At 41.5% G+C, this 12,166-nt stretch overlaps 4 protein-coding genes and 1 long non-coding RNA gene across 9 annotated transcripts in view; 4 read left to right on the top strand and 1 right to left on the bottom strand.

The window, feature by feature from the left end:
• LOC145960571 (uncharacterized) overlaps nt 1-4,723 on the top strand; it is a 167,730-nt gene extending 163,007 nt beyond the window's left edge. For all 4 annotated transcript variants that reach the window (XM_083080162.1, XM_083080155.1, XM_083080147.1 and 1 more), the window contains 2 exons: nt 194-337; nt 444-4,723. In XM_083080162.1, coding sequence (XP_082936288.1) covers nt 194-337; nt 444-597 — 298 coding nt within the window. In that variant the 3' untranslated portion in view covers nt 598-4,723. The remainder of the gene's footprint in view (nt 1-193; nt 338-443) is intronic.
• On the bottom strand, nt 2,488-10,743 carry LOC145960617 (uncharacterized). Its single transcript, XR_014435430.1, has 3 exons — nt 9,369-10,743; nt 7,956-8,111; nt 2,488-5,465 (listed from the first exon to the last, which is right to left on the bottom strand). It is a non-coding gene; the product is annotated as an uncharacterized LOC145960617 (long non-coding RNA).
• LOC145960455 (tRNA:m(4)X modification enzyme TRM13 homolog) lies at nt 7,551-10,713 on the top strand. Of its 2 annotated transcripts, none has more exons than XM_083079964.1 (7): nt 7,551-8,413; nt 8,472-8,668; nt 8,756-8,941; nt 9,146-9,319; nt 9,401-9,872; nt 9,969-10,278; nt 10,574-10,713. In XM_083079964.1, the coding sequence occupies exons 1-5, from the start codon at nt 8,250-8,252 to the stop codon at nt 9,841-9,843; spliced, it is 1,164 nt and encodes a 387-aa protein (XP_082936090.1). In that variant the 5' UTR covers nt 7,551-8,249; the 3' UTR covers nt 9,844-9,872; nt 9,969-10,278; nt 10,574-10,713. The 2 variants fall into 2 exon arrangements, with proteins under 2 accessions (XP_082936090.1, XP_082936081.1); XM_083079955.1 differs by having other exon boundaries at nt 7,554-8,413; nt 9,083-9,319.
• Nucleotides 10,561-11,063, top strand: Wrm1 (wurmchen 1 transmembrane protein). The gene is made up of 2 exons (XM_083094892.1): nt 10,561-10,750; nt 10,864-11,063. The coding sequence occupies exons 1-2, from the start codon at nt 10,561-10,563 to the stop codon at nt 11,061-11,063; spliced, it is 390 nt and encodes a 129-aa protein (XP_082951018.1).
• On the top strand, nt 11,063-12,149 carry Wrm2 (wurmchen 2 transmembrane micropeptide). Its single transcript, XM_083080244.1, has one exon. It carries the CDS (start codon nt 11,448-11,450, stop codon nt 11,622-11,624), a length of 177 nt encoding a protein of 58 aa, XP_082936370.1. The 5' UTR covers nt 11,063-11,447; the 3' UTR covers nt 11,625-12,149.
• The last annotated feature ends 17 nt before the right edge of the window (nt 12,150-12,166 follow it).

Here is a 12,166-nt window from a genome sequence, read left to right as displayed (position 1 = left end):
ATTTGAGACTCTCGTCGCTACAATGGAATATCTGGCATGGATGTTCTTTGTCAGATTCCGCCTATAAAACGTTTCGAATAAGTCAAACGATTCCGCGGGTCTTCCTAAGCCGAAATTTCTAAACAATCCCCAATCACATTGAATACTGAATCTAATCTAATCACATGTCTATCACATGCTTGCCTTGTTGCAGGATGTTCGGTAGCGGTGGCGTCTGCGCGAGTTGCGGTAACGCAATACCAGCGAACGAACTGGTCATGAGAGCCGGCGAATCGGTATTTCATCTAAAATGTTTCAACTGCAATAAATGCGGCGGTCAGCTCGTCTCTGGCGACAGGTAAAAGTTCAAGGGAGATATCTTCCTTATTATCGTAATGTCTCACTTCTCCTATTGCAGCAAAGACAGCGCTCTTACATGACACGCGACTCTTTCGCTTTTTCAGATATTACTTGCTATCGGGCTCGCCAGTCTGCGAATCCGACTGGCATAAGATTGTCAAGTCGGGTGTCACGGCAGCGGCAGCCGCGGCGGCTGGCAACAGCGGCGCACCTGTTAGGAAAGGTAAGGTCGGCAGGCCTCGAAGGAGCCGCGAATGAGGTGGCAACCCGGTCGGTCGCCCGAAAAAGGTGCAGCCTTCTCCGCAGCCGACGCCCCCCGTCGTACCTTCGCCTCAGGTCGATGTCGTGGACGTCGCCGTCGGAGTGGATCCCTATTCGCCGCCTCCGCCGGGTCATCAGCATTACCACCATTATCATCATCACCACCACCATCATCATCAGATGGCACTTGCGCATCCGAGTCTGGCGGCCCAGCAATCGCACCTGCAGGCGTCCGGCTATCAGGATTGGTCGCCCTGGACCCAGGATACCTGCGATTAAAGCTGCTGCATCGCAGCAGAATCGAATCCCAAAGGACATCGCGATGAAGAAGAAGCCTACCCTATGCGTTGCGAGTCCGGGCTTTCCAGGGGAATCGCAAGGAGAATAGAGCCCACGTAGCCGTCCCTTGGGACCGCCGTCGGTGACTCTATCAGTCGAGTGTCTCCGATATACTTGACGCCGTGATATTGAACGCGTTTGAACATGCCGCGGCAGCCAAACGTCTCCGAACATGGTACCGTGGTGTTAAATATACAATAATTGAACTTGCCGCGGATATACCGAGCGATCTCTGCGCTCTGACGATGTTGACATGGCGAGTGTGTATGAACTTGTTACGGATGCCGATAATTTCTGACTCAATAAACATCTTTAAATTTGAAGCATTCGAAATCGCAAAATATCTCTAAACTTGACACGAACGCCGTTTTGATTTTACGGTACATGTTTTTTTAATTCAATATTGATAAACTGATAAAATTTCTTAAAGCGTTAATTCTCGCGAAATATTGCAGCATCTAAAAATTAAATAATGCTCAAGTTAAATTAGCAATTTAAACACATCACTTTTTGAGAAATAAAAATATACTCTCTATGCATCTGCGACAAGTTGAGACACTCGATATCGCAGAAACACCACCGTCACGAATCCGCCGGTTTTCTTAATAATAATCTTTGCTCAATTGTAAAGAATCGAAGAAAGTCTAAAGTATGCACGACTCATCGTGCATGTACCATCAGCCGCAGTATAATGACGTCAATTTTCTTCTTTAAAACCCTTCACAGTCATCGTATTGCGATAATCTCGACAAATGATGTGGAATGTAGAATTCGTTGAATGGGCGCACTCTTTCACGTGTTTGTGAAATATATCGAAATAGCTCTTTCTATGGATATCATTCTCAAAATCGCCAGATTATTCTGATATCAAGAGTCTGCTTCATTTTATTTCGGAATGATTAAGAGATTATTTTCAACTTATATCATTTTATATCTGATGTCAGTTATTCTTGAATTTTTGCAACAGGGCATTTAATTTTTTGTTGTCGCTACTTTAAAGGCAATACACATCCCTAGAATGGCATCGCGTACTAAATCCGACATGTGCGATCGACGAGAATCTAATCATGCGAGAAAGACAGATGGCAATCGGAAGAGAAAGAGAAAGAGAGAGGAAGAGAGAGAGAGATAATTCAACGGAAATCGAACAAGAGAAACGACGATGGCGCACAAGTTCTGTGTGAACCCTTAGAAAATTATTTTTCTTTCAAAATCATCATTCCCGTCGATCCGTCGCTACGCTTCGTAAACTCATTAGGCGTCCCTTGTTCCCACCATCGTTAATTGAGTGTCGAGGTGAAACGAACGACACGGAATTATCATTCGAATCCTTCTTGTTAGGCATCAGCGTCACTTTGCCTGTCTCTTTCTCGCTCTTGTCCTCTCTCTTTCTTTCTCTCTATCTATCTATTTCTCTTCTTTCTCTCTCCGTTTCGCTCGTGCTTTTACTCTCTCTTTCTTTCTCGAGAATTCATTTTCAAAGTCATTTTCAAAGTAACATAATCAACTGAGTCTATTGTAAAAGACGAAATTCGTTCTTCGCTGCAGAGTGTCGATTTCTAACACATCCGGATCAAATGTATTGTAAGTGTAATCGTAAGTACATTACGATATGTTACATGTAGGGTGGAAAATAATCGATGTCGTTCTCGAGGAGAGAACAAAGCTCAATTGTCACGAAAAATATTTCTCGCGTCGTTTAGCGAAGTCTACGTTGATGCATTGATTGTTAAAGTTGGATACGCAAATATAAACGAACAGAAACGCATTTGTTGATCGCAACATTATAATTTCGAAAGAAGAAATTCCTTCGAGTTTAATTTAAAATTTTTTTCTATCACAGTTCTTAAATTCTTGGCATTTATTTTGCGAATTTTTTCAAAGAGCAATCATGTGTTATTGGCATAGACGGATGTAATGTTTACAACAATTATGTACGTTGTTATACATTAGTGATACAATTCACGGCAAGCAAGAAATGACATCGACCTAACGCATCGAAGTACGAAGGATTCACCAGCGGAATTTCAACGCAAAATGTATCACAAAAGCGCAAAGTTGTTCTATTACTCGTTTCATTCGTCAAATACTCTCGTTTTAATTAATGACCTCGCACGCGTCGCGAAGAATGCCAATTAAGAATCCTCTACATCCTTGGAGAAAGTTTACCGAGACTTGTTGCGGGTTAATGTACCGCGTAAATTAAGCCGCAAAATCGTGCGCCGATAAATTTTTCCGAATGAAAACGGCGTGCTTGAGAATCATGTGACATTATGGATTCAGACTCTCCAACGAAGCGCTCGGATTGCGGTAAGAACAATCACTAGTCGACGCCGCCAAGAATCAAAATCTGATTTCTGTCTAACATGACTCTGTGGGCAGCGACGCTGACGGAGAAAGTGAGAGAGAAAAGTGGTGTATACAGAGGTGTACAATGTAGGTTGAATGAGGAGTCGCGCTGGATGGATTTTATATCAAGGATGCACAAACTTTTTCGGCATCGACTCGAATAAATCAACATAACATTTGCGACAAATTTTTAACCGTGGATGTGCATGAATAGATAAATAAGAAAAATAAATAATATTTGCGATATCTTTATTTTTAAAGCTCTCTCTCTATCTCCCTCCTCTCTCTTTCTCTTTCTCTCAAATGATTTATATAAGTTCTATTATTGATTAGAGAATATATTTTTATCCTCCCAGGTCAGACTGAGTTTAATTGTCATTTATTCTCGCTTCTTTCATTTTGAATCGAGCGTCTCGGCTCGAGCCGACAACATTAGATTCGATCCGAAGTTTGTGCATCATTGGATTGTGTAATTTAATCTTGTATATATAAGGTACATTTTGTATATTGTTAAAAGTTTGTGTGATATAAATGGTTATGTATTTACTATCGAGCGCGAACGGCGAATGGGGCTTCCGCGCGATTATTCTACGGGCGATTAGCCGACGTGCGCGACGTGCCATGTGGTTTTTCGTGGTCCTGCATCGCCAAGTGCGTCGCGTGCAGTGGCGCCTTCCTTCTGCCTTCTGTCGACGAAGATAGAACGCAAAAGATAATTTGAAATCATCATCGGCTCTCCTTTCGATCAATTTTTCAATGCCAAGTAATCGCTTCGCCAAATTATTTGCCTCGAATGTAACGCGAACATATAAAAATTTTATATCTCATATTTTCATTCGTCCAACATTTCATTGACACGTAATCTCTCATCTCGGGCTGATGTAATATCTCTCGTTTCAAATTGATGTACAATATAATATTTTACATTCGCGATCGCAAATTTTCATGAGACTTGCTCGCCATCATATAATTCTCGAATCATTCGTAATTTCGAAATATTGTTACGCAAAAGCCCCGACCCGAGTCGATTTGCAAAAACGATTTTTGCTCTTTCGATTCACGCAAACGAGAGAAGCAAGGTCCGATTGTCGGAGACGAAGGACGAATTAAGAAACGTCCGACACCGTTTGATCTCCGATAAATCGAATCGTAATGTTGTAAAATCGCCCTGCGTATCGCACTTGGCATTCGGTGGGCCCACGGAAATGGAGCGAGCACCGGATGTCCCTCTGGCCGAGAATGGCACGCGCGCGGACCGCGGAGCCGGTCCCATGCGCGCGTCTAGTTAATTTTGTTATTTCATTTATCTCGGACTCTTCGTACTCGGGACCCGACATCTGTATGTGGTTTCGCAGCCTCTTGTAAAATACAATTACACATGGAACACACCATACACGTTTATTAATTAATAAAAAAATCACAAGTTTTTAGAAAACGAGTCCTCATGCCCGTACGATCGGCATCATTGATTTCTCCCTCTCCTCCGCCAACATCCCGGATTTCTTTCAAGTTATATTCGAACGTATCAGCATATAATGATTCATTAAGGATTATTAAAAATGTAGACTCGTACGTATCGCATACAATGATTAAGTTCTAATGATGATTACATGGTAAGTAGGGAGGGAGCGAAATCGATTATTTCAGCACTGTCGAAAGAATCGATGTAAAAGCTATCTTTCGCCTCGGTCAGTCGCGAGTGGCTGAATTAATTCGAATGATTTGAATGTTTCGTCGACGGCACGCGGCCGGTTTTCAGTCAACTTGCCGGCAAATGTGCGCGCGGCCCGACATTCTCCAGTCAGGATAGGTATTTAACGGATGTACACGTGTCCGACCATATTGCGTTTGTGTCGTTCGATAAATAGGTGGCTAAGCAACTCCAACGGAAACCCGTGTTAATTAACGTTGAGTTTCAGGACTGATTTACGTGGCGTCTAATTAGCGGGCCTGCCGGCGACGTAGTAGGCATTTTGATTGGCCACACCGCGAATAGAACGATTGGCCTTGCCGGTGTGTCGTATCGATTGTTTTCGTTTCTTCTCCTTCTCCTCTTGCTCTCCTCCTCCTCCTCCTCCTCTTCCTCCTCCTTTCGCGCCGTTACTCTCTTTTTGTTCGTTCTTAAAAACAAAGGCCGAATGGATGCGCCAAAGCATGCTTCCGAAACGAGAGTGCTTCTAAAACGAAATGCAACCCGATCATGAATATGAAAGTAAAATGGCATTGTGTAATAAGTATATACATTCTTGTATATTAAATGAATAGAGTATACGTATTAAATACTTATGAGTAAATAGAAAATAAAAAGTACGAAGATAACATTTTTCAGAATTTATAAAAAACCAATTTCTCTCATTATACATGTATGACTAGAGAAAGAGAGAGCGTCTGGATCGCGTAATTTTTTCAGCAGTAAATAGAACCGTAAGACGGTTTCGTTACATGAGAGTGAAAGAAAAGGAAACTCTCCTCTCGTTAATTAAACCGCGTGCAACCATCGCGTTCTAATCCTTTATTTGCTGGCTGTCTTACGTTTACAAGCGTATCAATTAAATCCGGAATCAAACAAGCGCATTACCAGTATACGCGCGCTCGTTAAACTTATAGATCTATCATACTGACGTAATTCATTAACTTCTTTAGGCCGCTGCTTTTTTTTTTAATATCGACACGTCATTACCGCGCGAAATTACGAATAATTGCGAAAGTGAAATAAATAAAAACATTTTTACCGCGAGCGAAAAAATTCATAGATACTAATTGCGGAGAGATAATAGATACACACGCACAGATTCTCACAATGCGATCTTGAGTATGAGCGGCGATGCATTTCGAAACGTCAAGCGTGTGCAGTTTCTTGAAGTTTTGCAGCAATTAACAGTCGACGGCGAATAACAAACTGATTTAATTAATTGCATAACTGCGAGCAGAGGCGGCCCCCTCTCCCTCTTCTCTCCCCTCTTCCTTTTCTATCTCCACCCCACACTTCTAATCGAAGCGGGTACATATTGTTGCACCCGTTGCGCTCTACCCCTCATCAGCCCCACCGGCAATTAATTATAGCATTCCAGGTTAGCCCGGGAATTAATTACGTCCAGAAGTTGGACGCTGGCGAGGGATCGTTAGAAATCGTCCTTCGTTAGAGTTAGGCGGGCATAGGTCCAGGTAATTATTGATAGTCTTCCGGTCCCCTTCATTGTGCCAAACGGACGAGCTTAGAAGGGCTATATCGCGGTGACATATTTCGGACTTTTCGAGCGAGAAAACGCAGAGCGTCGTTACATCTTTGTATTGTCAAAAATTGTCAAAAAATTCTCATCGACAAGAGAACGCTTCTGTTCGAGATAAACGCGAAGGACTGGATCGAAAATATAAGCGCCAACGATCGGCGATAAAAATGCGAATGGGGGACAAACGTCTGTGTTAATGATAACACTTGTTCATCTATTCCTTAATCCCTTCTACGTACTTGTTAACGCGACTTTATACGGCGAGGAAACAATTGTCGGGGAAACAAAAAGGATCGTTAGCGCTCGTGACACGTTTTACGGCCGTAAATACGGGTATATGTGTTTCGGGCAAAGTTCACCAAGTATTTTTTGACAGTAACGTGTAACTAAACCGACGCAGAGAGAATTTCTAAATGTGCCATGCCGATAATTGGAGACCGAAGCCCGAGTAATTTCATTGTTAACTTCTCTCTTCATCTTTTTAAAGCCCCTATTTCGAATTAATTAATAATCAATTGTTTCGGGCAATTCGAGGACGATGAAGAATGGACGATTAGAATGCATGGGTGTTCTATCGATTAACGTATCGATGAAATCGATTATCATAATTGCCTCATCGCGTTATGCGACAGTAAGACTCGTACATCGCCAAATTTCTTTATAACGCGCCTGACAGATGCGGCGGGATGGAAAGATAAAAAAAAGAACAGGGAGAGATATATCCGGAGAGAGACGGACGAGGGGTTGCGCGAGGGGATCGGTTGACATACTGGCGAGGCAATTATTATTGTGAGTGGTTGGCGACGGGGCTCCAATGATATTTTATTTAAGAAACAATCGGGTAATAGCTCGCTTCAAGAGGATAGATAACGCCGCGCGCGATAGAGACCGCTCGGGGAAAAGTTGTAGCGCGATAGAGAACGAGCTACGCGAGAAAAGGGAATTACAGAGAAGGAGGAGGATGAGGAACAGCAGCAGCAGGAGGAGGAGGAAGGAAGGGAAGCGGAGAGGAGGGCGAGTACAGTTGGCGCGGGAGGAAAGACGGAAGGGGAGAGGGAGAAGGAAAGATGAGGGGAGGTAAAAGGTGAACTTTGAGACGGGCTGCTATCAGGGTAGCTCTCTACATTAGCGAATTACCCGCGCGCAGATCCCTCGACGGTGAACAATAAATACAGAGTAATCCGGAAATATTGTTCAAAGGATTCGGTAAATTCTACAAAAATCGGTAAACCGCTATATATATATAAAGAGAGAGAGAGAGAGACACACAGAATACAATAATATCGTTTTTAAAGGGACCAATTTTGATCCTTTCAATAGTTTTTAAAAGGCAATATTGTTATTAAAATAATTAGCAATTATAGCAAGCACTTGCTGCAATTACACGTTGATGAATGAAATGAATTAAATTATTTTTACAATAATTCTTACACATACCTGAAGAATTGTACGAAGTTACGACCTAACAGCATCTCCGTGATTTCAAAATCGATACGTGCATAATCGCGCTTGATGCACGTGGCGTCCTCGTCACGGATATTGACAGATTTAACGTCAAGCTTGCTCGGGGAGGAAAGTGAATGGTAACGTCATCTAGCAGCAGGGAAATGAAAATATCTTCGATTTACATGTCGCTCTACAATGTCGAAGGCTACATTAAATCCTATGTATATAATCTGTGAAAATTAAATTTTCTCGAGTAAGGAATATCCAGTCCTTTGTTAGATAAAGATGGCAAACGGTAGCCACTGCATGTACTTTGTCAAACGGAAAAAACGTTTCTGTCGCATGACGGTGGGCGAGGGCAAAGATTACTGCGGCGAGCATCAGCAGAACATCGACGACTCCAACGATACCGATGACAGGAGGGTCAAGTGTCCGCTGGATCCTACGCAGTAAGTGTTTATTAATCGAGAGGTCATAATAGAGATTGATGCGTTCTCTTTCACGTAGCACGTGCTACCAGTCGAAGCTGACGAAGCATCTGGGCGTGTGCAACGCCAAGCGAAGGTTGGACGCGCAACCTGCGTTTATAGTCAAGGGTATCAACTTGGACGAAGAGGCCATAGTGGCGCCACCGCATGTACCCCTGTCTCAACTCGATGAATCTGTGTTGGAAACGGTGATAAGGAAGATCCACTCTGCCTATGGTAAAATTATTTGAAACGTTGGAAAAGATGATAACATGTTCAATGATGTAACACTTTATATTTTCTATATTATTGCTTATTATTCAGATAAGCTACCAGACTTTTCTCAAGCGATACTGCAGCACGATGTGCTGAAAGACAAATTGAAAGACGAGACTTGCGGCAATAACGTTAGAAAACACTTGCTCCAAAATGCATCTCTACTTGGACATTTGGAGCAAGCTGGTCTCGTGCAGGACGACACCTGTTTCATTGAATTTGGTGCGGGAAAAGGTACATCTTAATCAAAGAAATTTTTTAACTTGTTGAAATTTTTGATATTTAAGAAATAATTGTATTTTATCTCTCAAAAATGAGTTGTATAAGTAAATTATTTACATCATAGCATACTAAATGAAATTATACTTTAAACAGCTTTATTAACATACTGGCTGGGACAGATCATAAAAGACAAATTAAACTCTTGCCTCTTACTAGTCGACCGTTCGAGTCATCGGCACAAAAGTGACAATAAACTTAAAAAGGAGGAAAGTCACCTCGTAATAAAAAGAGTGCGCGCCGATATCGCTGATCTTCGACTGAATCAGGTGGAAATTCAGCCAATCAAATACAAAGTCGGGATAGCGAAACATCTCTGCGGCACGGCCACGGGTATATGATATATATTTCTCTACTAATACAAGTTTTCACTTCCGCGTACCTTCTGTAATCATAATGATATCGCATTTGCAGATTTGGCGATACGTTGCTTGGCGAAGTCGATAAACGATGAGCCCAAGGTCGATGTTCGCGGCTTAGTCCTCGCGTTCTGCTGCCATCACAAATGCGAATATTCGTCTTACGTGGGCAGAGAGTACCTGCGACAGTGCGACTTCACCGCAAATGAGTTCTCGGTTTTATGCGGCATAGTTAGTTGGGCGACATGTGGTCCCCGTTTAAAAAGCAACGTTAAACCGCAACACGACTCCACCGTCCGGCAAGACGGCCGGGACAACATCAGCTGGTCCTCAAAATTAGACGAACGCGAGTTTATCGGACGCAAGGCTAAGGCGCTCCTGAATTGGGGTCGTTTGTCATTTCTGCAAAGTATCGGATTTCAGGCCGAGCTATTTTATTACATTTCCAACCAAGTTTCGCCAGAAAATATGTGTATTGTAGCTACTAGAAAATCATGATCATTGTGACCGCAACATTCATCGTGAACGTAATTATAATCTCTCCAATTTTCATTTCTAATATAATTTTTTCTCAGCAATAAATGCATTTTCACATTTATATATTTTTTTCGATTCATTAATAGTACTACTGTCACCATCTACCTTTGGTGGCAGCTATTTCATCTGTCGCAACCTCGATCGATGGAATAGGCTATAAACTTACCGATCTATGACATGAGCCTCGGAGCAGTCGCAAATAACTTCCCCCACTAAACGAGATGCCCCGCCCAATACGAGTGAACTAACGCTATTCAAACATTCCAACGTACAAGAGCGATGCACGAGTAGTTGGATGTTTTTAATACCTTACTTGTGTAAGATATTGTTATATTACCAAGTGTGAAGACTAAATATTGACGACACGATAGGCGAAAGGAAAGGAAACATCGTGAGGTACGTATGAGTTTCACGCTATGCGCACGTAATTTCCGTCAGCTCGACATGCGCGTGCTTTTCGTGACCTATTTCACGCTTATGTTTACCTACATACCTTTGCGATGATAACAATAGCGATGGTTAGTCGCTCGTCAGTTGATCCGTAAACTTGTAACGCATAATCTTTTCCGCATGGCACGCCAAGCCACACCTGAAAGCGCGCAAAGTCGAGTGACGGGTCTTCTTGCCCCACTGAATCGATTGCGTTCCTTTTTTTTCAGAAAGTCTTAACATTGTGACATGTCCATTCTAGACGAGCGCAAAGATTACCTGAAGAACCCGTACTTCAAGGGACACGAGTACAGTGACTTCACACCGTTCTATGTCACGATAGCTCTCTGCACTGCCCTGGGTGGAATCCTATTCATCCTGAACATCGTGTTTTGCTGGTGCTCACGGCACCGAGAGTATTGGCAGAATCGCCACACAGGTGAGTCATATCCTGTCTTTAGAGCTCGTTTTATATTCTACTTTTACAAGTGCATGCAATTCTGATTCAACTTTCCTTATTCTCTAATAGCATACTGTTCTATTGAAATACAGGAAATAGGTGGATTCAGCCTCTTTGGACTGTATTGCCATATAAAACACCGCCGCTTGATCTAAGTGAATTAGAACATGGTCGCATCAAGTATCCGCAAGTGAGGCACGAAATCATTCAGTATCACGATACAGAATCTGAGGGAGGTACACTACAGCCACAGGAGTATGTAGAGTTGCAAAAACGCGAGAGTGAGATTTAAAATAGCTGACAGCACCAACTAGCAATCAGTGTGGTATTGGAAAACAGTAGTCAGAGAAATACCCACGCTTCAGAATACGTCTAAAGCAAAGAGTTTAATTGACTCCAATAGAGTCTAATTAGCCCTTGCACTCAGTTAATTGCATTGTAAAGCCTTTGATCTGACTCATTCATTAATGCTCTTGCTACCAGTTTTATCACCATAGATATTGCTCTGCTTTTATGCACATAAGAATTAATTTTTTTTATTTTTTACAAAATAATTTATCATTAAAAGAATATTGACTTCTGAGCCACTTGAAGAGCAAGCTATTTTAATAGTTGCACTTGATATTAATTGAAAACTATTGAGTAATCTCAAGCAGTATAAAGATAATCTCTTGCAATGGGCTTGCACGTTTTCTGGCCTGCCTCGGCCTGCCTGACCCTCTTTGTAGTTTGCGTCATAATCGTGCTTTTGAAATATGGCACACGTGTCTGCAAACTACGACACGAACCATTACCATCCGATCAAGAATGGGAAGGTAAAACGTACTCCAGAAAGTTGTCCGCTTCCGTGTAAACAGATAACTGTTCCGAAAAAGTTGCGCCTAAAGAGATATTTTTTAACAAAAATTACAAATTGCTACTAATATCCATCGATTAGAATTTCCACAATAGATTGATATGGATATAAATTACTTTCAAAATTTCTATAATTATCTTTTGTTTGGAACATATTCATATATATTATTATAGGCGCATTATTAGTCATCTAAGAACAATGTGACACATTCCGTCCATTTACATACTTGCACTAATGTTTTTATATATACATATACAATATGTAGACATATGAACGTACATGTTTTCGGAAATCAGTAATTGTTTGCAAAGAATTTTTTTTTATATAGAATCGATATATAACAAGATATCATTGTGAGAGAAAGTTAATATTATATCCGTCCAAATCTCTCTCTTTTGATGTCATTTGATATATCTTTACTCAAAATGATATAGTAATATCGATAATCTCGAACTTTTGTAATTTTTGTATTAACACATTTATACAAATAAAATAAATGTAGTAAAAATTTTTTAATCTCCACATTGCTTCGTAAAAAT

The sequence above is a fragment of the Camponotus vicinus genome, unplaced genomic scaffold (assembly GCF_025532165.1).
Source record: "Camponotus vicinus isolate PSW18456_S1 unplaced genomic scaffold, iyCamVici1.0 SCAF_1, whole genome shotgun sequence".
In the NCBI taxonomy this organism is placed as follows: Eukaryota; Metazoa; Arthropoda; class Insecta; order Hymenoptera; family Formicidae; genus Camponotus; species Camponotus vicinus.
Note: the sequence above shows the minus strand (reverse complement) of the source record. Positions and strands in the feature narration are given on the sequence as shown.